Genomic DNA, 23,935 nt, shown 5'->3' on the forward strand with positions numbered 1-23,935 from the left:
CAGTTTTCCTGCCTCTTTCGTAATGGTGCCTTTGAGGCCGGAATTGATACCGGCCTCTGAGTATTATAAGAATCGCCTGCTTTCCCGCCCAATTCTGACTCCCAAGCTCTCCTTCCCAGATCCTCCAGTATCCGCAAACATTCGCAGTGGGAAACTTCCCGTTTTTCTTATCTTCTTCTTTCTTTGACTTTGGGTCTCTACCAACCCTATACTCTCTCATCGTCATCACGTCATCATCCATTTGCCTTACATCTCGGATAGACTTCTATACTACATTACCTCCACACCATGTCTCCCTCTAGAGTCCCCTTGCCCAACAGCACTGTGGATCGCTTCCCTCACATTCATGATGACCCTTCCACTGTGCCCCGGTCCTTGGACCCCTTCACTATCACCACCTCCACTGGCTTCCTCCCTTACCTCACTGCCCCTACCAAGCTGCCTGATGTCTTCCAACCCCTGATGTCCCTGCTTGAGCGGATGCCAGTACTCAAGGAAGATGGCTCTCCAGGTCTGCTTGCCAAGTATGAGCTGGGCCCTGCTGTCCTGGCTGAGCTGCCTGACTTGACGGATGAGATCGACAAGCAGGTCACCCCTGAGGGGTTGCCGGACCTGTACATGATTGCTGCCCTGTTCCGGGACTATTCGTTCCTCGCTTCGGCTTATATCCTCGAGCCATGCTGGGAGAACTGGTGCAAGGACCCTGAGAGTGGCTATGGGCTGGGGCGGGACCTGTTGCCCAAGACTGTAGCTCGTCCCATGTACCGTTGTGCTCAGCTGTATGTCTACCCCACATGACTTATAGTATCTTGATCAATATACTAATATGATACAGCTTGGACATTCCTCCCTTCTTGTCCTATGCAGCTGCATATTCCCTCTTCAACTACACCTTGGCCGAGCCATCCAAGGGCCTGGTCTACCCCAACCTTAGATTGGTCCGCGCCTTTGAAAACGGCCTCGACCCCAAGAGCTCAGAGGCAGGATTTATCCTGACCCATGTGGACATGGTCAAGTACTCGAGCGGCCTGATCAGCGGAGCTGTCAAAGTTGTCGACACCGTTGAGCAGGGTGGACCCCGCTCGGTAGTCAACGACGGGTTCCGAGAGATCCTGGAGTCGATGGAAAAGATCGAAGCAGCCATGGAGGGTATGTATATGCTTCCTACTTGTATCAGTACACTCCAGCTAACGATTACAGACATGTGGGCCAACTCCAAGCCCCAGGACTACCTCTCCTTCCGCGTCTTCATCTTCGGAATCACTTCTCAGTCCATGTTCCCCAACGGCGTCGTCTACGACGGGGTACTCGACAACAAGCCTCTTTTCTTCCGCGGAGAGAGTGGTGCAAACGATAGCATGGTAAGCAGCCCTACCGTACTCCACAAGAAAGTCAATCTCAAGCTAATGTCTACATAGATCCCACTGCTCGACCACCTTTGCCAGATCCCCATGCCCTCCAACCCGCTCACAAAGGTGCTGCATGAATTCCGCGCCTACCGTCCGCTTCCCCACCGCGAGTTCCTCGCGCACATCAACTCCAAGTCGGAAGAGGTCGGGGTGCGCAACTTTGCGCTGGCAGATACCGAGACGGCTATTCTTCTCTTGAAAACTCTTAACCACGTGCGCAGCTTCCGCTGGCGACACTGGCTGTTTGCCCGCGAGTACATTATTCGCCGCACGCCGCACCCTACTGCTACTGGCGGAAGCCCTATTGTTACGGTATGTCTATGCGTGCCTTTTGGAGGCAGAATGTATTAGCAGAGTGACTAACACATTACAGTGGCTCCCCAACCAGCTGTCTGCTGTGATGGACTTGATGATCTCGGTCTACGACACGTATCTGGCGCCTCAGAAGGGGGATGGCCTTGGACCGGACGGACAGAAGGGCTACGATGCTTATGCAAAGCAGGTTGAGCCGATGATGGAGATGGTGCGCGACCAGCGGGAGAAGTTGGCGAAGGAGGTAGAGAAGTGGTGTCAGGAGAGGGGTGTATAGATAGATGCCTGTGGAGAGTTTATGATACCTGCCACATATGTGAGCAACTACATTTCTAGTTTACTACATTTTTACACAATTCAACCTACCTTTAAACATACATCGTCTACATAATCTACATAATAAGTAGAATAATCCGAGGCACTAACTAGAGTAGCCACTGACCATGTGTTGTAGATCCCCACAACTCGGACATTCCACATTCGGCTGTTCCAATCAACTTAATCAACGGACCTCGGCACTTCTCCGCATTCTCTCCTTTATATCAACTTCTCCGCACTCACCACCACCTTCACACTCACAACCACAACCACCACACAACCCCAACCGAAACCAAACAACAAAATGCCACCCCCCGAACACTTCCACGGCTACCTCTCCCACTCCCCCACCACGCCCCTAACCTACGCCCCGTACACCCCGAAACCCTTCACTCCCACGGACATCGAAATCAACATAACCCACTGCGGCATCTGCGGCACCGACCTCCACACGCTCCGCTCAGGCTGGGGTCCCAACACAACGACCTACCCCTGCATCGTGGGCCACGAGATCATCGGCATCGTGACACGCATCGGCTCATCCATCCCCACCTACCCCAACACCACACCACTACGCATCGGCGACCGAGTCGGCATCGGCGCCCAAACCCACTCGTGCCTACAGCCCTCATGCGAGGAATGCGTCGCCGGGAAAGAGAACTACTGTCCGCGCATCACGGGCACGTATAACAGCCGATACTGGGACAACGAGACCGGAAAGCGAAGCGACGTGATAGCGTACGGGGGATTCGCGCGGAAATGGCGCGGGCCTGCGGCATTCGCGTTCCGGATTCCGGAGAGATTAGAGAGTGAGGTTGCGGCGCCGTTGCTGTGTGCGGGGACGACGGTGTTTGCGCCGTTGAGGAAGTATCTTGGTGATGGGACGGATAGTGGGAAGGGGAAGACGGTAGCGGTGGTGGGGATCGGCGGACTGGGGCATTTGGGGATAATGTTTGCGAAGGCGTTGGGGTGTGAGCGGGTTATTGGGATATCGAGGAGTAATGGGAAGCGAGAGGATGCGGTGAAGGGGTTGGGGGCTGATGAGTTTATTGCGACGGGGGAGGAGAAAGGGTGGGAGAAGAAGTGGAGTCGAACGGTGGATTTGATTCTTTGTACGGTGGATGGCGATGATATGCCCCTTGGGAAGTATTTGAGGTTGTTGAAGGCCGGCGGGACGTTTGTGTTGGTGGGCGCGCCGGAGAAGCCGTTGCCGAGGATGAGGGCGTTTGAGTTGATTGGGAAGGGGGTTAATGTGACGGGGTCGAATATTGGGAGTCGTGAGGATATTAGGTGTATGTTGGAGGTTGCGGCGGAGAAGGGGGTCAGGCCGTGGGTGGAGACTAGGAGAATGGAGGAGGTTAATGAGACGTTGAGGGATATGGAGGCGGGGAGGGCGAGGTTTAGGTATGTGTTGGTTAATGGGGAGGAGAGGGAGAGTCGGTTGTAGTTTACTCTTGAGTATAGATTTGGGGGAGTTTGTATAGGGTGGGTGTGGTGATGGGGTTGTAGAGGAGTGGAATTTTATGTAGACTACTGTAGTGCTTATGGAAGGAATTTAATTCAGAGAGAACTATTTCTCTACCATTCCTTATCAAGAGATCTGAAAGAGTACTACTTAGTCTTTACTTCTGACATGCTCGGTCTGATTCCGCCGTAGGATGAGGGTATCTTCCCAATCGGGAAATAGGTACGAGATATACGAGGCTGCAGAACGTGAAGCTGCAGATAGAAATTTCTATACAAGTGGCAATGCATGAAGACTTTTATTTCAGGCAATGGGTCGTTCTGTCCGTCCACCACATGCTTCTCAGTCAGGTTATTCGGTGATAGCCTTTTCCTACCAATCAACAAGATGTCTTCAGACACGCATAGAGGCTGATAGCTTATCGGTACAACCCATCAATGCCTGCAGCGATTGTATCCGCGGCTTTCTTTATGCTGGGCAATCTCAATCATACTTATCGTCTGCTCCGAGCGCAGACGTGATTCCCTGTTCCTTTCATTATCGAAGGATACTGTATGTCAACCCTTTAACGTGGACTTGCACTAGCTGACTAACTAGTCGAGGCAATAGGATACATCGACCGCGTGATGCCGGCATCTCAATCTCCTACTGGACTATCGGTTTGTACATGTAAAGAGCACCCTGTTGCTAGTCGCGTCTGCCCTCTTCGCTGCGAGCATATACATGGATCTGGGTCAGATTGTAGCCCTCGTGAAGGGGGATAGTTGGCATCATTCGGGCCGGCTGGATGATCAAGATATTGGTTGCAGGAGATGTGCTCGGCTCCTCGATGCAAGCGTCGGGTGGGTGCATTCTGCGCTTGGATGGTGCTGTGTGATGTGCTAGACAGACTGCTGATGTTGTCCGAATTGATCGTTTTCGCAGCCACCCATCCAAGCGACGTAGAATGGCTTCTCGGGCGCGGGAGCATCAAGACTGAAAAGGAGGGATGGAAAGCAGAGGAGTATGTCTCTGTATAAGTGGAGATGTCGTGGCTTGTAAATGTCCAGCTATTGAATGCAATGATCATTAATCAATCTCCTGCTGTCCTATTCCAGCTGTATCAGGCGTATTAGTCGGGTGTGTCTTCCCGAATATTTCCAGCATATGACTCTCAATCAGTGGCCTCCATTCATCGTCCAAAATGTCCCATAATGCTCGGGCCACTCTGCTTCCCCGATCACCCATGTACCATGCATCCCTCAGATGATGGAATACAACGCAATGATACGCTAGTATTACCAAAGCTAGCGGTTTGCGCTCCCGCAAGAGTTCCATGAATTCAGGCAATTGTCTGATTGCCCATCGACTGGAAGTCGACACAGAGGGCATACCAGTACGCGCCTCAGCCAGCATTTCTGCTAGACGGTCAAGTGCATTTTCGTAAGCAGCTATGTCATGGGTGTCGTCTTGAGCCCCGCAAGCGTTGTTCAACTCATACAACCGCTCCAAGCTTGACTGTGCGTCTCTCAAGTAGTCCTCATTCAAGTCTTCCACCTTGAAGATTATGCTCCATTCATCATTTTTTATGACCGAGGTAGCTTGCTTCAGGATCTGTTGAACCCCACGCGCGAGCGTGAATATCTGAAGTAGGTCATCCACGTTTGCCCAGGGATCGCTAGACTCGGGTGCGTGAGGTAAGCCAAAGGTATAATAGACCACAACACTGGCAAATGCAAACATAGCCCTTGCATTAGACGAGTTGATATCGCTTAGCCTCTCGCGAAATAGGGCCAGTGCTTGAGCCTGATGTGCAACGGCAGTGCTGAGATAAACCGGACGCTTCTGGGTATCATGCTTTGTTCGTGCAATATGCAGGGAGGACAACGCGAGTAGCCCGTGCATTAGGAAAGGATGCGTAATTGCTTCCTCTGAAGCGCGAAAGCGCCAGATGTGGTCCGTGTGTTCGCCCCGAGACACACTTTTGTGCGTTGAGTTGCACCATTGCATCATCAGCTCCAGGTCTGTGATGTTCAAGCTGGGGACTGCTTGCGAGGCGGCAAATACATCACCCCATCTTCCCAGGATATTGAGGGAGTTGGCAGTCGTAGCCGCAGGAGATTCAGACTGGGAAACCCCTGCTGGGCTAGACTTCTTGGACCGTATGCGAGATGGGGGTTCTTCATTTGTCCATAGCAGTGATGCGCTAGAGTCATACTCGCAGGTTGCCAGACGTTTTGAGCAGTTTGAACAAGAGGGTCGTAATTCATCACACTGGTATCATTAGTAAGTAAGACGGGACAAAGGGAGCATTCCACGAGATTGCGGAAATAGGAGAGTACCTTCACCCGCCTTCGCTTGCATTGCAAGCAGCCGTGGCGCGATTTGCGATGGGGTCTTCTAAGTGCCATTGAACGTGGTACAGGAGCTACTGCTGGCCATGCTAGATCCGGGGAACTTTGGACCCACGGTTAAATCATTTCACATGAAGCCGTCGCTTAGACCCGCTATCTTGAAGAATATGGCGGGGGAAAGACAGAAAAGTCAAGGCTGAAGTATTTCAATCTTTCTTTGGAGCCAAGCTCGTCTTACGTCATCAACAGGGTCCTCAGCACCAAAACTTTGTGCTTATTGATATTATGATAGAATATAAACCAATAAATTCAGAAAACTCAATTTGGTATCTCGTATCGCATAAAGGAACCGCAGAACAACCATGTCAAAGAATCCTTTCTCCTCTTAACTACCACTGGCAGCAGCAGAGTCCCTGCGTCGCCGGGCTTTCTCGTACAAGGCTAGCACTGTGACTAGTGCCATAAGGTCGAATTCCTGCCCATAATCCACATACATATGAAGCCTGCCTGTCTCCCTGTTCTTCCAAACAGCGTTGGTAAATACACCCACAACTTTGCCGGTCTGCTCATCAACGAGTTTGAAGTTGCGATTGCTCAAGCTGTTCGTCTTGTGGTCCTCTTTGATCCCAACCGAGTGTGTCCGGGTGCAGAGAAATGAGTGCCGTTCGGGGCCCCGGGCAGTCTGCATCGTCATCTGCCAACGATACTTGGCGTGTCGGTGGTCTTGCGCCAGCAGATCCTCGTATTTTATACCGTTGATATCGTTGGGATCGCCCAGACCGACCTTGGGATGTCTTGAAAAATGTAGGAATTTGCAGACTGCCACGGTCGGGCCGTTCTCGTCGGACCCTGCATGGAAGGTAAGGTCTGGCTTCTTGGGCCTGCAGGAGGAGTTCTCCACCCGGTAGAGCTGCTTCCCTTGGGCGTTGGACACATTGTAATGGTTTCGGAACAACGTGTTATGGATTTGATAGACGTGCGAAGCGCTTTGCTCGCTTGGAAGCTTCTCGTCCACAGATCCCTCATAGTCGGAGAGCCGAGAACCGACCAAGGTTGGGTCATTGGGGACCAGAGAAGGTTCGTAAGTAGCCATTTGTATAGCAGGAGGGTAGTAGCCTGTTAGACGGTGGCTCTGAGAACTAAATCCTAGACTCATGGAATCGACGCCATTCCATGGTTCTTATATCTTGCATCCGAGCCTTGTGTCGGACAAGGCGCACTGCTGCGGCTCATGCCGATACGAGACCCTTTGACGATCATCAGGCTGTGCATCACAGCCATTCTGCTTTCTCCTTTTCTGATCCCTTCGGGCACTTGATCCATGGATAACCTCAGCCAATCATCACTGGTTATGACTTAGCGGATACGACGGGCCCGATCGGGAGTAGCGTTGATGACTCAGGCTTCTATCTCATGTGACATCATCTGACTTACGCTAGTCACGTGAATACATGGGTTATCACCTGACTTGGCATCTCACCGCCCGGCGCGCGTCTCGAACTTCGGGAGAATTAATTGTTGGCCGGCGAAAGAGTAGAATCCCAGATTCCAGATACACAGCAGCTTCGGACGGGCGTGTTGCTTCTTTCTCGCTCTGCCCGGCTGCTTGGCGACTCCTCAGCCCTTGTTCGATGTCCCGACCTCACTAAATTGATTGCGCAACTCTATTTCCTTCCTCTTACGCTGTCTATCCGCCCCAAATTGAGGTGCAGCTCTATGCTTCCTCGCTCTTCGCGTTCATCTTCCCTCTGTCATCTCCGAGCTCCTTACCAATTGATATAGCTTGTCGCAGCATGTCTTTCAAAAACTCATTTGAGTCGAGTCCGCCGTCCACCCCCGGCCATTCCCGCAGTGTATTCAGTAATCTGTCAGAAACGCCGGCAGGCGCTCCGCCCTCCGCATCCAATTCCTTCACTCCGCAAGGCCATCCTCACTCCAGCAGCATGTTCGGCAGCTCCCAAATGAGCTCTGGCTCCCTTTTCACCAAGTCCGGGAACATCAACCCCAACGATAGTATCTTCGGCTCCTCTATCGCTTCCACCGACTTTGCCCTCCCCCGAGGCAAGAAGACCACTCAAACCAAGTCCTTTGCGAAATCGCAATCGCTGTTCAGTATTACAAACGGCAGCCGGTTTGCCGAGTCGAGTAGCTTTGGAAATTCCAACGGCTTCGCGGATTCACGGATGGATGATGATGCCACCGACCAAGATGCGGAGGGTGAAGAGGAAGATCTGCCGGAGGAGCAAGCTGAACAGACCAACAACGCTATGGACTTGGGAACTACAGAAAAGGCCACAGGGTCTCGTTTCAGCTTCCTGGACTCCCAGCTTGGCGATTCTATCTCTGCGCCGTCCGCCGCGCTCGGCCAACGAAAGTCGATCTACTCAAATTCCACCACGCAAGCAAAACGCCCAAAGCTTGACGAAAAGTGGGCAAACCAGTCACCTATACGGAAGGGCAAGCTGTCGCCTAAGAAGGACTCCGCGATGCCGTCGATTGTGCGCAATTTCGCTTCGCGTTCGCGCGTGGCTGCCGTGGAAGAGCCAAGCGAGTTCATCATGCATACTGAGGATGAAGTCTGCCGCATGCACGATGAAGTGAAGAAGTCTGACTACAACAACACTGACTTTGAGGTTGCTCTGTCGGACTCTTGCGACAGACTCGTGGACACGTGGCAGGCAATCGCAAATCAGGATAGCGCTGGACAGAATCCAGGTACCGGCATCGGTCCTGGCGACAATGCTTCGAACATTGCGAAAGCAAGCTTCCTGGCATCCCTGCTCTTGCGGCTCCACCACCCTCCTCAGTTGGCACCCAAGCCCAGCCTTCTAAGCCCCCTGGGATTTCCAGCGCGCAATTTATTACTGGCCCCCGCTCGGACGAATACCCCTACGCCCATACCCAAGCTCCTTCTTGACTGGCTTGATGAGAACCATATGCCTCTTACCGATGAGCTGCACGCATTGAAAGAGATTGATCCCAATCCTACGGCTTCTCCAAACTTTTGGGAATTGATTAATGCTGCTGTATTGCGTGGCCATCTCTCTGAGGCTGCGGACCTTTTGCGGTCGGCTGATTTTAATTATGCACGGTCCGCCTTGGAGGATGGGTTGCCGCAGTCAGGCTATCGTGGCGCACAGCTGCAAAACATTCAGAGGTGCGTCAACAGGGCCCTCCAGGTCCTTGACTCATGCCCCAGCGTGCAGCACGGGGATTGGGACATTAGAGGGCCCGAGTGGGCTACGTATAGAAAACGTGTGATTGCCGCCGTGACAGATTTGGAGGAGTTCGCTGAAGGCAGTGAACAGGCGTCTCCCGAGCCTCCAGCCGCGGAGAACCGCTTCCAGGCAGTCAACTTTGGATTGAAGCCCACGGCTGCTGCCCCGATGTTCTCTTTTGCTCAAAACGCACGCATGGCCGAGAGCAAAGTCCCGTGGGCCATCTACCAGAACCTTCGGTCCATGTACCGCATTATCCTCGGCGATACGAGCGTAGTCATGGACCACGCGGAGGATTGGATTGAGGCCACGATTGCGATGACCGTGTGGTGGGATGGAGAGGATGATGAGGAGGGTTCCAGCGCCGACTTGTTTTCGAGATTGTCCAGACCCAACGCCTCCCCCAGCAGTATACGTAACGCCTACCTCCGCCGGCTTGACCTGGCCTTTAGCCATGCAACCAGCGCCGAGCCCGCCGACGCTGGTTTCCGCGTCAACTCGATGAGCAGCCTTGAAGTCGGACTTGCCTCCGTGTTTGAAGGCAACGTGGATGGTGTGCTAGAATTGCTTCAGACTTGGTCGCTGTGTGTAGCAGCTGCCGTGGTTGAGTTCGCGTCTATTGGCGGCTGGCTAGAGGCTGGGGCTGGTCCTAAATCTATGCCAGGCCTTAGCAAAAATGACCTGATGGTTCTTTCCTATGGACAGGCTGGTGATGCGCCTACGCGACGTGTTCACAAAAACGATGTGATTAGCGAGTATGCGTCTGGCTTGTCTGAGAGGACCACCTTGGAGTGCGAAACGGGCGTGCGACAGGGATGGGAGATGGCCATCGAGATCCTCAGCCGCTTGGATGACCGCGAGAAACTGGAGACGAGCGTTGCCGACCTGCTCGAAAAGATACCCCTGACCAGCGTTGAGCAGGTGGATAGAGTGGTGCAGCTGTGCTGCGAAATGGACTTGGATCAACACGGAAGGAAGGTCGCTGAGGTAGGTCGTCATTTACTGGTGCTATATGAACGTCAGCTAACCTGCTCAGCGCTATGGTGATAATATCGTTGCAAACTCTCAAGAATATGGGCTTGCCCTTCTGTGCTATGCGCGCGCACACGACCGACGCAAGGTCAAGTCTATCGTCGACCTGCTCATCTCATACAGTCTTGTTCAGTCCCGCGCCTTCCCTGAATCCTCCGACCTGGACGAGCAGCTTGAAGCTTTGATCAAGAACCCCAAGTTTGGCTTGGGGGCGATTGCGCATACGGATGAAGAGGCTGCTACTATCCTCCAGTATTATTTCAGTGGGTATGCGACTCTGCGTCGCTTCTACGAGATTCGCGACGAGGCGATCAACCTTAAGGAAGGACAGCGACCTCGGTTCAAGCCTCTAGCCAGACGGCGAGCAGCGGCCCAGGCTTTGGTGGCGGTCATTGGCAGCGCGGCGGACAGCATCTACGGTGGTCTGTACGATCCGGATCGTGATGCTGTCGTCCAAGTCGATGGACTGTTGACATTGCTTGGCGAAGCCCTGCCCTTTATTGGCCGTAAGATCCCTATCTTAGTACCCTTCTGAAGAATCCTACTCTAACCATCCGCTCGGCAGAATCCACTCCCCTCCTCTCCGTCTCCCAACAATTCACCATTCTCTCCGCCATCGAGGACCTCCAGACCGTGACTCCGCGCGTCTACGCCCAATGCGAAGAATGCTTCCGCTCCACGCTCATCCAATACCACTCCAGCAAGCGCGCCCACACCTCCGACTCCTCTGTCCTCCCTCCCTCCCCGCGCGCCATGCTCAAGAAGTCCGTCTCATCCCTCACCGCATCAAGCACCTTCTCCCTCATCGGCAACGACATCATCGAATCCGCCCGCACTCGTTCCGGCTCCGGCTCCGTCGGCAGCTCCGGCGTCCTCGTCCCTCGCGCGGACGCTGACTCCCCCACTACCTCCACCGAACGCGGCTGGGACTGGCGTGCCGGTCTACCAGAGGACGCAACGGGCGAGGATATCCTCCGTATTCTCCGGGTCGGTCTCGCGAAGGGATTGAGCTATGGAGCTCTTGGATCGATTTAGATTTTCTTCTGTTGATGAAGAAGAAGAAGAGGAATTAAGCCAAGAAGCAAAAGTCAAATTCTAATACATCTGATGTAGTTGAGTGGAGTGGAGTGGAGTGGAACGGAGTAGTTGTGCTGTATTATTGTATTCTATACTACTATGTTCTCTCTGCTTGCAGCATGCATGAGTATAACACTTCTTATTTCAGTGATTGGGTCTTTTCAAAGCCAATTAGAGTTTGAGGTTTCTCTCTCCCTTACCTTCCTTTCTCGTCCTCGTCCAATCTGGATTTACTTCAAAGTAGTAGTATAATACAACTACACTGTACAGGGGAGTAAGCAAGCACCCTGCACAACAGTTAATGCTACTAATGATAACCAAGTAAAGTAAAAGCAATAGATAAAGCCATCCATGATTATCCTACTAAAAGTTATACATTCTTTCTTCTATTCCTCACTCACCGACAGTACAATGATTGCATGCATTACACACCTATAACTTAGTACTACCTGCTTGCATCGATAACACACATACATTGCATACATTGTTGCATACTTTCCAATCCACTAAACTACATAGTATATAGATTATTCTATTTCGCAAGTAACGAGGTCATTGCTTAACTCAACTCAGTTGACCTGCAGAGAAGTACAGAATAACTAGAACTATAGGGAAAAAAAAAAAAAAAAAGATCACGGATTTTCAGTTACTACTCGACTTACTTGAATTGCATTTTATGTCATCTCCAAGCATCATGTTCATGCACGATCATTATCAATTGAATTAGGATTAGGGTCCTAGGTGAGGGATGTTTGAATGCTGGTAGGGGAGATCTAATATGGTTTTGGCAATCATGCTGTTTTTGGAAAGTGTTTTGTTGGTTGTTTACCGCTGTGGATACAGGTAATGAGTTGTAGTAGGTAGGTACCTATAGGGACTATTGAGCCTCCTATTTACATGTTGTTTATGGTTACATGAATAGATAGACTGTGGAGACTTGGTAAGGTACTTGAAAATGAAGTATCCGCTTGGTCACCGCAATTTTGATGCTTGGGATCTGCAATGCGAATGGACAAGTCATTCAGCATGGCTTAACTTTAACCCTCATCTAATAGAAGGATCTCCTATTGGTAGATCATATTCCATACTCAAGTACATGGCCATATTACTGCAAAAAGTAGATGATTAATGATAAAGAATGTAGGTAGGCCAGCTAGATAATGCATAGATAGATGTTGGTATCCCCCAACTGGCGTATCCCGGATACGACCCCCATTTTTCTCAATCAAATCCTCCTCTATTACCATAGTTTAACAAGACAAAGCTCTCCACCCAGTCGATCGTCGCACGTTTCTCGTCTCATCGTGACTGGGGATCCTGCGACGCAACACAACGCAACGCTATGCAGAATAGGCTGACTGAACACGCGCACACACAGCATTATAAAGAAAACGGTGACGAGAGCGCAGCCCCACAGCGTTGACAATAACAAAAGCATATATCTAGCAAGAGTTTTGGCGAACCGGCCAGGCCAAAATCGAATCGAACTGAGCATGCATCAAACAGGAAGAAAATCGAACGACGGTTGAGGCAGACGTCCCGCGACTGCTGCCTCTTGCTATCCCAGAGTGGATGGGTTGAACCCTTGATGCTGGAGTATCCTGAATCCGGCAGGGTTGGGTCTCGAGCGTTGTTTCCGTTGCATCTCAATGAATGTCGGGAACAGGTGTAGCCGACCAGGACGATTTTTTCCTGCACCACATGGCCACGCTGGCCGTATGCTTCACACGGGTCTACCGCGTGCTGAAAGTAAAGACATCTGCACACCGAAAATCGCTCCACTAGTAGATAACACATGATGAGGTGGTGGTCGTGGTAGTGGTAGTGGTTGTGGTCGACCGATGAGATGGAATTGTTGGTAGATAAAAAGAAAGAAAAAAGACACAAATTGAAAAGAGCAAACGTCCCGCGTGGTAATGAGACAGGTCTGAGGGTGGTGGTCAAGGAATGACTGAAAGGTCGAGGCGTAAAGTGGTGAGTGCGATGGAGGTGGGGAGTGGATCGCGGATGGAATCAATTATAAAAACACCGACCATTCAGGCGACCCAGGACCATGATAGAAACCAAGTTCCAAGTGACGACAATACCAAGGATCTAGAACTGGCGAGCTTGTCATTCTAAGGCGCCTTGATGCTGAATGCGACTGCAGACGGTCGATGCAAGGCATCCATAAAAGAAACCCAAAGGAACCCTTAATTCTATGCTCGGGAACAATCTGGAAGAACTCGGTCCATCACGAACAGGACTAGCGACCAGGAAGAGTAAAGAGGGAGAAAGGGGAAAGGGGGGAAAGAAGAAAAGAGAGAGAGAGAGAGAGAGAGCGAGAGCGAGACGGAAAGGGCCACCGAGAAAGCAAAAATGTAGACAATCAAGGAAGAGGAGAGAATGGAGGGGAAAAAGAAAAGAGGGAATAGGAAAAAAGAGGGAAATGAGGAGGACCCATCCTGCCGGGCAAACGTCAACCCATAGCAGATTGGTCTATTTCGGATTTCGCAATACTCGTAGGGCAAACCGGAGTCGATCAGTGGGGGACGCTTGTCGGGCTGAAGGCCGAGTAGTGCAGAACTAGGCCACGCCCATCCATGACAGCTGATTCCGACGCTTTCCCTGCTTTTCTGAGGGGTTGCCGGGCACCGTTTACCCACTAGAAGGGCGCCGTTAAAGGCTCCCCGGGACCCCTGAAAGGCATGGGAGTCAGAGGAGGCAGACTTGCAGAAGACCAGTCAGGTGGACATTATTGGTGAGCTGGACCTCGTGTAGAGGCTGTAGCAGAGAAGGGGAGGAGGGGAAGCCAATCCAGCTGGTGGGTTCCGCTATAGAGGATTCGCTATTGGAAATTGCTTCTCCGTGCCGTGGGCCGCTGGGAGCGAGTTCAGTGTCGGTGCGGTTCTCCGGGGAGGACCTTGGGAGCCGTAAGGCTGCAGCGGGACCCGGCCGGTGATTTGAGGGAAATTCCTTAGCCAGGAAATTAGCCCAGTATAGCGTGGATGAAGGTGGTTAGTTGTCCGAGATGGAAGAGGGGATTGGAGGAAGGCTGAGGCTGAGAAGCAACGGGGACGGAGTGGCCGGTTTGGATGAACCACTCAAAGCCAGGATGGACTGGCCCCTGGCACCGTAGGGCTGAAACTGGGATGAGCTGGACAGACGCCCGGACGGAGGAGAAGCGAGTCAACCGCGGACGATGGAGGGGGGAAAAGTGGGCATCTTGTTCGTTACTGGGGCCCGAGCACAAGTTGCGATGGTTGACTGGTTGACTTGGTTGCCCCAAAATAGTAATCCCCGTGACTCTGCCCAGATTAGGAAAATAGGGCTTAACCAAAAGATCCACCTCTGGTGGAGGCCTGAGTCAGACGCGTCAGGCAACCATCCAGTCAATTAATTATTCCCCTTCGACTTTCCCAGTCAAGAAAGTGATCAAACTTCTTCTTCAATGATTTCCAAGGGGTGTCTTGTTCGGAATGTCGGAAATTTCGGAATACTTTTCCAATGAAACTGCAGCTGTCAGAAGATCATGACAAATAGATTGATGATTTTGTCCATGTCTGCAGTCAAGCTTTTACTGTAAGCTCATTAGGACTTCTTATGTCTATCCACATTAATTCAGTCGAGGCCGACGACCACGTGTATAGAATTAGACTTAGACTAAAAGATGACTATTCAGGCCTACTACTACTATCTATATCCTGAAACCAGCTGAAGAACCATACTAGCGAGTAGCGAGAGGATTTAAAATGCTTGCCTAAGATTGGCATCAGCCTAGAGTGTCTGGATCCCGCGGACACCGGTCACCCCAGTATTGCATACGTTGCAGCCTAGCTGATAAAGAAGTATTGAGCATTGATTAGTAGCCATCCTACTACTTTCAAACTCTGCAACAAACCTCGGATAATTCCCGAGATGGTTCAAATACCCCCAATAGGCTAAAAGGCTCAATTGAAAAAGAACTGGTCTCGATTCTTACTCTTCCCAGAAATCTATATGAACCCCTATAATTAATTACAATAAACTCACCAGCCTCAACCACAAACTATCGTGAAATAACCCTCTCCAAAAACTCAAACCCCTCCCTCTGCAACTCCCACGTCCTCCCCCCAACCTGCATTCCCATCGCAAACGTGTGATCCTCCCCGGGCACCTCCACCATCCCACACTCGACCCCATTCTCCCTCAACACCCTCCACAGCTCCCGACTAACCTCAATACTAACCTTCGTATCACAATCCCCATGCACAATAAACGTCGGCGGAAACCCCTTGCCCACATGCACTACCGGATCGATCTCCCTCACATCCCCATCAGGATAACAAGCCTGCAAGACCGTCCCATTAGCTACCTGCGTCAGAGCGAAGGCATCCCGGGGGCGGGAGAAATCCGGGCCCTTAGCCTTGCTACCGCCAGCAAGCTCCGTCTGGCCCTCCAGCGAGATAGAACTATCCGTAGGGACGGGATATTCATCATAGATCTTCTGCAAGAAGGCAGGGTCGAGTGGGGGCAGGGTGCGTTGGACGTCTGGGAGAGGTTGGGTCCAGAAAGGGTGGGTAAAGTGCACGGCGCCGTAGAAGTCGAGGATTGCGGCGACGGGGCGGGGGACGGAGTAGCCCTGATATAGATTGTTAGCATTGTGGATGTGCGTATGGTAGGATTAGGAAAGGAGAAAAACTTACCAATGACAGTGCTAATGTACCTCCCGACGACGTCCCAAACGCCATAACCCGATCCATATCGACCCGATAGCCCGCTGCATCTGCACCTGCGCCGGCAAGGAACGCATCTAACTGCCCGTCGTAGATCCACGCCAACAGGTCCCGGATATCAGTGATGGGCCCCTCGAGCATATTCACCTGTGGACAGAGACGGTGGTTGGGTACCACGACGATCCAGTTCCGGGCGAGGCAGTCGTCGACTTGGGGCATGGAGACCATGCGCGAGTGGCCGAGCATGAAGACGCCGCCGTGGATGTTGATTACTGTGAAATTTTTTAGTAACTTGATATATATAGTAGTTGCAGCGAAGGAGTTAGACGTACAAACGGGATATTTCTTCGGCGTGTCATTTTCAGTAGTAGTTGTGGTGGGTGCCGGCGGGAGGTAGATGTCGGTGGTGATTCTACTGCCGTTGGCTTCTTTGTATTGCACGGTGAGCGGGGGTGGGGGCATAGTGGCGGTCTTTATTGTTTGTATATTTAGATTGGAATAGTTTACTTGTTGTATGAGAGAAGAGATGTAGCTAGAGGACTGCCCCAGATTTTAAAGTAGGTCTCGGTGCTCGGGATATCCGATTGCGGGGGAAAGCTTGGACTTTCCGACGGATTTCATCCACGAGGTGAGGTTCTCCTCCCGGCTATTGCTGCCGAGCATCTCACTTTAACTACATACTACTAGCGGATAGCTATTATAGGAAGCAATATAGTGGTTTTGTGTTGGCTACAGGCTAGGGATAGGCAAGTCATCACTCATCATTCGTTTCCTATCTGAACAACGTAGCTAACATGACCTCGACGTCGCTCATTTCATTTCATCCTTCATCCACCTGGCTATACCATCAGTGCCTTGTATAGAGCGGTTCTTGTCTTTTTCCATATTCCTTCCCAAATCTTCAGCTATCCCATCTCCTCCGCGTAGCGCATCTGGCTCCTTCATGGCAGATTGCCATGATCCAGATGGCCGGTTCCTTTTTTTTCTTGGTTTTCTTTTTCTTAATTGCTTTCGTAGCATTTATGCTTAAGCGACTTCAATTGGCGCGGCAGGTTACTGCCAAAGGAGTGACTATCCTCTCTGATGCAAAGAGGAGGGACATCCAATGCACGGCGTGTTCGGTCTTTCGACGCGGGAAGCGACTCCCTTGAGGGGGGTTCAAAATTGATCAAAGCAGGGTAAAAGCATCAACAAGTTGTTATGATTTACCTGCGCACCACGATGCCTTGACGACGGACACCGCTGCGGGCACGGCGGTACTCCTCATCACTGTCGGACTCGGAGCAGCTAGCCTCAGACGACTCGGTAACATAGCCGCATCGGCTGCCGCCACAGTCGAGCTTGACCCGGTCGCCCTTGCGAGTAATTCCGTAGCGCTCGCAGTGGCAGATCGGGGTGGGTGGGTCACTCATGGACGACAGGGAAGATGGGGAAGTGCTGCCGGATGAGCGAGACGACAGGGATGAACCAACCGAGCTGGGCGGGCTGTTGGAGAGCGAGTACTCGTCCGACAGACGGGAGTCGGCAAACCGCATGGTGAGGTCTTCCATGGTGGGAGCAAAGTCCGTCTCCCGGATTTGACGGGAAGCATAGGGCTTGGACGGCTTGGGGTGGTGGATCTTGGACGGAGAAGGAGCACGACCCTTGACGAAGTCTGTGGAGCCCCGGTGGTGCTTGGGGGCGGGCTGGGAAGACTTCTTGCCACCGGGAACATCAAGGATGTTCAACTTGCGGCCGGTGGTGGGCTCGACCGTGTACTCAACAGCGGGATCATGAGAAACATGGTAACCATCCATGATGTACTGCGGCAGGGTTAGTTAGCTTCTGGGCCATTCGAGTCAACGGGAAAGTCACATACGTAGTACCAGTAGCGGCCACCCAGCTTCAGCATGGAGGTCTGGAAGCGGAACTTGCCAGTCCATGCGCCTGGCTTGACATCATCCCGGGAAAGGGGGATCTGACGAGAGTAGTTGTCCCAGGAGCCGACCAGATGGACGGTCTTGACATTGGAGGAGGTGCGCAGCGAGAACTTGAGCTGAACAGCAGACATGTTGAGAGAGATTGACCAGGTTATACTAAGAATTAGATTATATGCAGCAGAATGAAGGCGTAATGGTTTAAAATAATCGTGTCAATGGCGGGAAGTGAGTCGTCGTTATAAAAAGGCCGAGATGGAAGGGACTACCAGAGTCGATTCACGTCTAGCCTTGTGTTGGGTTGGTTGGTTGGCTGTGCAAATGTATAACAACGAGGCTTTGCTTGACAGGATCCAGTCCTTGACACGCAACCAGAAATATTAGATAGATGATGTTGGTGGAAAGAATAAAGGACAAGGCCAGCAAGTCGTCTGAGCTGATATGACAAGAACACGAGAAGTCGACCGGCGACAACGAAATGAACCGTCACGAGGTTGAATGGTTTAGAAGTATCCGAACAAGATGCAATAAAAGCAATCAAGCATTACACAGAGCACAGCTCGTGTATTGAATGGGGCAGAGTTGAGGGGGAATTGGTGGGGGGATTTTTTGATATATTGATAGTAAAAGAGGTAAGGGGAATAATTAAGATGTTAGTATAACAAGCGACGAATAGACAAACAAACAAAAAACCAGTGCAGCCAGTGCACAGGGGGGATACTTCTAAACCACGGGCAGTCAGACAAGCAAGCTTGCTGAAGAAAGAAAGAGAAGAAAGGGCAGAGAACGCCCTGGCGGCTACAGCAGCCTTTTAAGAGAGCGCTGGGGGGGAGGGAAACGAGCAGACGAGAGAGCCCGGTAGTAGAGAGTCAACTACTCAGTTAGTGTAATGCGTGTGATGGGATTGTCACCCGCCATCTTCTATTCTGGGAAGAGCGAGAGCAGCTCTTCGCCAGTCAAATCCCCGCTTCGTCCTCTCGCCATCCCAGCCGGCGGGTAATTCGTTGGTTTCATTGGCTTCAAGGGCAGCCGGGCCTGCAGCAGACAACCAACCATTCTCACGACTCGCCCATCCATCGTCCCTCCATCTCCCCTCCATCTCCATCGCCATGCTTTTTCTTCCCTTGCCGCCCTCCACGAGCACATTCTCCCGAGCCATCCCACCTATCAATAGAAACCTCGCCAGCCAATCGCACTCACACAAGAAGGGAGACGGCCTGTCACCGACATCTCCATTCTGCAGCACCGAGGAATATTAAAGTTCGTGCACGGGATTGAGGAGAGGGGGTTGGACACGATCGCACCAGTGAGAGAAGCAAGAACACCACTATAGTGACTATACACACTCTACACTCTCTCCACTGACTCTCCACTACAATTACACCATGCAGCATCTGCCCCAATTAGGACCCTGTCATGGCCCGGCTCTTACGTGCAGAATTGCCATGACATCTTTTACCCCTCTTCTTTGTCTGCTTCTCTAGATCCAATTTCGACTCGATTCCGTAGGGACAAATCATCATCATCCAAGTACATCGCTGCTTACACCAGCCATTCCTCCAACCATGGTCAGCAAAAAGAGGAAAGAAGGGAGGAGAAAAAAATAAATAACAATATATAGAAGCTCGAATCAAAATCATAAACCTCTGGTCCTCTGTACGCCGGAAAATGCCGAATCGGTCTGGTCTTCGGTTGATATCACACGTTTTGGGGGGGGTGGAGAATTATTAGGAAAGAAAACAGTGGGGGAAAGGAAACGAAGAGGGAGAAAGAACAGAAGGCATAGAAACACCAGAAGACGGAAGAGATACCACAGAAGAGAAGAATGATGTACACGGATAGTCATCTTTCCCCCCCCCTCACCGCACGGACACGCCAGACCGGTTGGTAAACATGCGAGCGGCAATGTTCATCGAGGCCAGCTCTTGGAACAGAAGCTTGGCTGCATACGGAATATGCACCTGGGAGATTCGGTGCTTGTTGTTACACAGTCGACACTCGAAGAGTCCCTTCTTCAGTTTACTGTCATTCCATCATCGTTAGCTCATATCGTCAGGCAAATTCAAGGATGTCTCTCCACTTACGCAACAGGGGTCATCAAGCCACAGTCGTCGCAGATGTGCACCCGGAAGGGATCGGACACGTCGAACAACCGCTCCTTCAGGAATGCACTGGCTCCGTGCGCAATCATACAATCGCGTTCCATCTCTCCGAAACGGAGACCACCGTCACGAGCACGACCTTCCACCGGCTGTCGCGTCAAGATCTGAGTCGGTCCACGCGCACGGGCGTGAATCTTATCGTCGACCATGTGGCGCAGACGCTGGTAGTACGTCGGTCCCAGGAAGACCTGCGCAACCAGCTTGCGTCCAGTGTGTCCGTTGTACATCACCTCAAAGCCACGGGACTGGTATCCGTGCTCCCGCAGGAGACGGGAGATCGAGTCGACCGTAACGTCCGTGAAAGGCGTCGCGTCACCCTCGAACCCACGTAGCGACGACACTTTACTGAGCTGACACTCGATCAAGTGCGCGATTGTCATACGGGAGGGAATGGCGTGAGGGTTGATGATCAAGTCAGGGCACACACCCTCCCGAGTGAAAGGCATGTCTTCCTGACGGTAAGTGATACCGATGGTACCCTTTTGTCCGTGACGAGAGGCGAACTTGTCTCCAATCTGGGGAATCTTGGTCGTCCTCATGCGCACCTTCACGAACTTCAGGTCATCGTTGCTCGTAGACACCAGGACCTGGTCCACAATACCGTTCTCCGTACTTCTGAGAGGAGTCGACACATCCAACTTGGTGTGGGCCTTGGTACGTTGACCGAGCTCCTCTGCTTCAGGTGCCAAGGGTGCCGTCTTACCGATGATGATATCCTCACCGGATACACGGACACCAGGAGCAATGATACCGTCTTCATCGAGCTTGTCGTAGGTACCCTTTCTCATACCGATCGTATCCGATCTCATAGGCTTCTCAAAGCGTTCGACAACTGTCAGTCCGACCATCTTCTCGCTGTCCGTGTATGTACGGTAGAACAGACTGCGGAAAAGACCACGGTCAATGCTGCTCTGGTTCATAATAACCGAATCTTCCTGGTTGTAACCGGAATAACAGGCGATGGCAACAATGGCGTTCTGGCCGGCAGGCAGTTCACGGAACCGCAAGAACTCCATAGACCGTGTAGTCGCCAAAGGCTTCTGCGGGTAATACAGAATGTTGGCCATGGTTTCCATGCGCTGGTCAAAGTTCGTCAGAAACACACCCATAGCTTGTTTACCCATGGCAGACTGGTAGGTGTTACGAGGAGATTGGTTGTGGTCGGGGAAAGGAATGATACTGGCGCAAACACCCAGGATCATACTGGGGTGAATCTCGCAGTGTGTCCAGGTGTGTGCCTTTTGACTCAGAATAGAACGCACACGCTTGTTGGGATCGTGCAGCTCTTCCTCGGGAAGGGCATAACCGGCCTGAAGTTGCTTCGAGATCTCCAGGTCCTCTGGTGTCATCACGATCATGATTGTCTCTTCTTCCTCGGCGTCGACGTACTCAACGACACCAGACTTCACCAAACCATCCCAACCAAAGTAACGCTCCCTGCGGTCTTCTGGATCCAGATCGGGGGGCAAGTCCTTGTCTTGCTCCAGTTTGCGGATGTGCTCCTTGTTGAGCACCAGTGAGCCACAGTTCTCGCTCTTGGGATCATTGTCGACGACGTACAGTGGCCGACACACACGTCCAGCATCGGTAAAGATCTTGAACTCTCGCTCACGAATATCACGAATCAAACTGACCTCGTGCGAGATCATGTTCCGGCGACGGAGAGAGAGCATGGTGTTCACCAGATGCGCAGGATCTCTATGAATACCCACCCAAACACCGTTGACAAACACCTTGGTCGCATTTGGCGTCACCTGCGGCTCGAATTCTTCGAGGACTTCCATGTTGCGTTGAATCATGAAATCAATAATGGGCTCACTAGGCGTACCAACAGTGATGTAGCACATGAGCGCCAAGTTCTTGACCAGACCACAAGCCTGACCTTCAGGGGTTTCAGCTGGACAAACCAGACCCCAATGGGTGTTGTGGAGCTGACGAGGTTTGGCGATCTTACCGTCTCGACCAATTGGTGTATTGGTACGACGAAGGTGGGACAACGTAGAGGCGTAGGTATAACGACTGAGCACTTGAGATACACCAGCCTTGGCGCTGGCTGCCTTCTTCTGCTCTCCCCAGTTACCCGTAGCAAGAGCGTACTTCAGACCTCCTGTCAAGGTGCTGGCCTTGATACCAATGTTCAAGTAGATCTCCCTGTTCGTCTCCACGCATCTTTGCACGTACCGCTGAAGGTCACGGGTGACACGAGTGAACAGAACTCGGAAGAGGTTTGCAAGAAGAGGACCAGCCAAGTCGAGACGCTTCTTACCGAAGTGATCACGATCATCGACATCACGACGGCCCAAGGCACACTGCAGAAGTCTGTGCACCATGTAACCCAAGAAGAAGGCTTTCCGGGTCTCACTACCTTCGCTCTGAGAAATGTGGGGAAGGAACTCCTTTTGCATGATTTCGCGTGCGTATCTGACACGACGCTCGTGGTTCATACTAGACTGAGAAGAACCACGCTTGGCAATGAAATCCAGCGCCACCTCACGGTCCTGGATAACGAAACCTTCCTCAATACAAGGCTTCAGCATCTCCAACATCGGTGTGTCATTCCGGTCGTAGCAAATGTGGTTCAGAATATCTTCATCAGAAACCACACCGAGGGCTCTGAAAACGACGACGATGGGGATGTCGGTCTTCACGTAAGGCAAAGTCGACCGAATTGTAGGACCAAATCCACCCTTGGCACTGTCACCCTTGGCAAACAGCTTCAGGGACAACTGAGAAAGAAGTCGTGATCCCTTCTCGACAGCACTCCGAATTTCCGCGACATAGGGCGTGGGACTAGGCGGTGCCTTTTTGAAGACTTGAACCGTGTTTCCAGCACTGCGCTCTTGGGCGATCAACACCTTTTCACTTCCGTTGATAATGAAATAACCACCAGAGTCGTAAGGGCACTCGTTCCAGTTGTAAAGAGCTTGCTCGCTCAAATCCTTGAGGATACAGTACTTGGACTTGAGCATGATTGGCATCTTTCCAATGAAAACGGTCTCCTCCTTCGCCTGGTCAGCAGGCAGCTCCTTCTGCTCCCACTGCAGGTAAGTCCCGTGAGCTTTTCTATCCTCATTCGATTCACCCATATCATCCTCATCTCGGTCCGCGACCAGACGTTCACGACCTTCCATAATCTTCTTCGTAACACCGAGATAAAGGGGACTAGCGTATGTAAGATTACGCAAGCGAGCCTCCTGGGGCAACATGATAGTGGTCGCACCATCACCCTCAGTCACGGACGGTCGAGAGAGCATGACGGTTCCAAACTTCAGCTCGTATCGGCGGACAACCACGGGATCGACTTCATCTTCGGAGGGAGGGAGAGTTTGATCGAGTGTTACTTGGCCTTGTTCCTCCACCAGCTCCTGCATTGTCGAGGAGATAAATTCATCGAAAGAGTCCAGCTGTTGTGACACTAGACCCTTGGTGTCGAAGAAGGACGAAATGACCGTCCAGCAATCCTCCGAGGTGATGCCCTCGTCCATATCGTCGTAGTACTCATCCTCGTAAGCATCTTCGTAGTCGGCCATCTTGGCGGATATGGGTCGTAAACGCAATGAAAAACCGCTGTCGATAGGACAATGAGCGCAAAGGGCGCGACGCGCTCGGCGGAAAAGATCCCACTCGAGGTTGTTGGACGACTGGCGTAAGTAGAATGCAGCGAAGCAATCGTCCTAGATGTGACAGGTGAGGCCAATAAGCCGGAAGCCTCAGATGGATGGAAGAAAGAGAGATCCCAGGCCACCGGTGATGCTGGTGAAGGGAGCAGCTGGGGTGCTTCGACTCTCTCCGGGCGCTGATGGATCTTGCCTTGGAAAGAGCCGCCACTAGCCTCGACCGCCTTCTGGCGCTAAGCTGTGAGCTAGTCCTGATTGGTAAATCACGTGATATGTGAAACAATTCACGCTGCTGGTAATACTTCACTTTTTACTCACATTATTAACTATTACTGTGAACATTTACGAAAGGAATCAATGACAAGAATTGGTGCAGTATGGT

At 51.8% G+C, this 23,935-nt stretch overlaps 8 protein-coding genes across 8 annotated transcripts; 3 read left to right on the top strand and 5 right to left on the bottom strand.

Annotated features, from left to right (window-relative positions):
- Positions 1 to 288: 288 nt before the first annotated feature.
- On the top strand, positions 289 to 1,998 carry AKAW2_81033S (indoleamine 2,3-dioxygenase family protein; the record flags this gene model as incomplete). Its single annotated transcript, XM_041682119.1, has 4 exons — positions 289 to 779; positions 836 to 1,361; positions 1,419 to 1,721; positions 1,783 to 1,998. The coding sequence occupies 4 exons, from the start codon at positions 289 to 291 to the stop codon at positions 1,996 to 1,998; spliced, it is 1,536 nt and encodes a 511-aa protein (XP_041548994.1).
- Positions 1,999 to 2,343: 345 nt separating this feature from the next.
- AKAW2_81034S (NAD(P)-dependent alcohol dehydrogenase) lies at positions 2,344 to 3,486 on the top strand (the record flags this gene model as incomplete). The annotated part of the gene is made up of 1 exon (XM_041682120.1): positions 2,344 to 3,486. One exon carries the CDS (start codon positions 2,344 to 2,346, stop codon positions 3,484 to 3,486), a length of 1,143 nt encoding a protein of 380 aa, XP_041548995.1.
- Positions 3,487 to 4,572: 1,086 nt separating this feature from the next.
- AKAW2_81035A (uncharacterized protein) lies at positions 4,573 to 5,894 on the bottom strand (the record flags this gene model as incomplete). Its single annotated transcript, XM_041682121.1, has 2 exons — positions 4,573 to 5,757; positions 5,826 to 5,894. 2 exons carry the CDS (start codon positions 5,892 to 5,894, stop codon positions 4,573 to 4,575), a joined length of 1,254 nt encoding a protein of 417 aa, XP_041548996.1.
- Positions 5,895 to 6,222: 328 nt separating this feature from the next.
- On the bottom strand, positions 6,223 to 6,993 carry AKAW2_81036A (uncharacterized protein; the record flags this gene model as incomplete). Its single annotated transcript, XM_041682124.1, has 1 exon — positions 6,223 to 6,993. The coding sequence occupies one exon, from the start codon at positions 6,991 to 6,993 to the stop codon at positions 6,223 to 6,225; it is 771 nt and encodes a 256-aa protein (XP_041548997.1).
- A 637-nt stretch (positions 6,994 to 7,630) lies between these two features.
- AKAW2_81037S (putative nuclear pore complex subunit Nup85) lies at positions 7,631 to 11,122 on the top strand (the record flags this gene model as incomplete). Its single annotated transcript, XM_041682125.1, has 3 exons — positions 7,631 to 10,042; positions 10,092 to 10,593; positions 10,653 to 11,122. 3 exons carry the CDS (start codon positions 7,631 to 7,633, stop codon positions 11,120 to 11,122), a joined length of 3,384 nt encoding a protein of 1,127 aa, XP_041548998.1.
- A 4,069-nt stretch (positions 11,123 to 15,191) lies between these two features.
- AKAW2_81038A (uncharacterized protein) lies at positions 15,192 to 16,320 on the bottom strand (the record flags this gene model as incomplete). Its single annotated transcript, XM_041682126.1, has 3 exons — positions 15,192 to 15,764; positions 15,829 to 16,130; positions 16,191 to 16,320. The coding sequence occupies 3 exons, from the start codon at positions 16,318 to 16,320 to the stop codon at positions 15,192 to 15,194; spliced, it is 1,005 nt and encodes a 334-aa protein (XP_041548999.1).
- A 743-nt stretch (positions 16,321 to 17,063) lies between these two features.
- Positions 17,064 to 17,908, bottom strand: esdC (GTP-binding protein EsdC; the record flags this gene model as incomplete). Its single annotated transcript, XM_041682127.1, has 2 exons — positions 17,064 to 17,660; positions 17,717 to 17,908. 2 exons carry the CDS (start codon positions 17,906 to 17,908, stop codon positions 17,064 to 17,066), a joined length of 789 nt encoding a protein of 262 aa, XP_041549000.1.
- Positions 17,909 to 19,633: 1,725 nt separating this feature from the next.
- Positions 19,634 to 23,466, bottom strand: RPB2 (DNA-directed RNA polymerase II subunit RPB2; the record flags this gene model as incomplete). The annotated part of the gene is made up of 2 exons (XM_041682128.1): positions 19,634 to 19,796; positions 19,859 to 23,466. The coding sequence occupies 2 exons, from the start codon at positions 23,464 to 23,466 to the stop codon at positions 19,634 to 19,636; spliced, it is 3,771 nt and encodes a 1,256-aa protein (XP_041549001.1).
- Positions 23,467 to 23,935: the final 469 nt, after the last annotated feature.

This window comes from Aspergillus luchuensis, chromosome 8, assembly GCF_016861625.1.
Source record: "Aspergillus luchuensis IFO 4308 DNA, chromosome 8, nearly complete sequence".
Classification (NCBI taxonomy): Eukaryota; Fungi; Ascomycota; class Eurotiomycetes; order Eurotiales; family Aspergillaceae; genus Aspergillus; species Aspergillus luchuensis.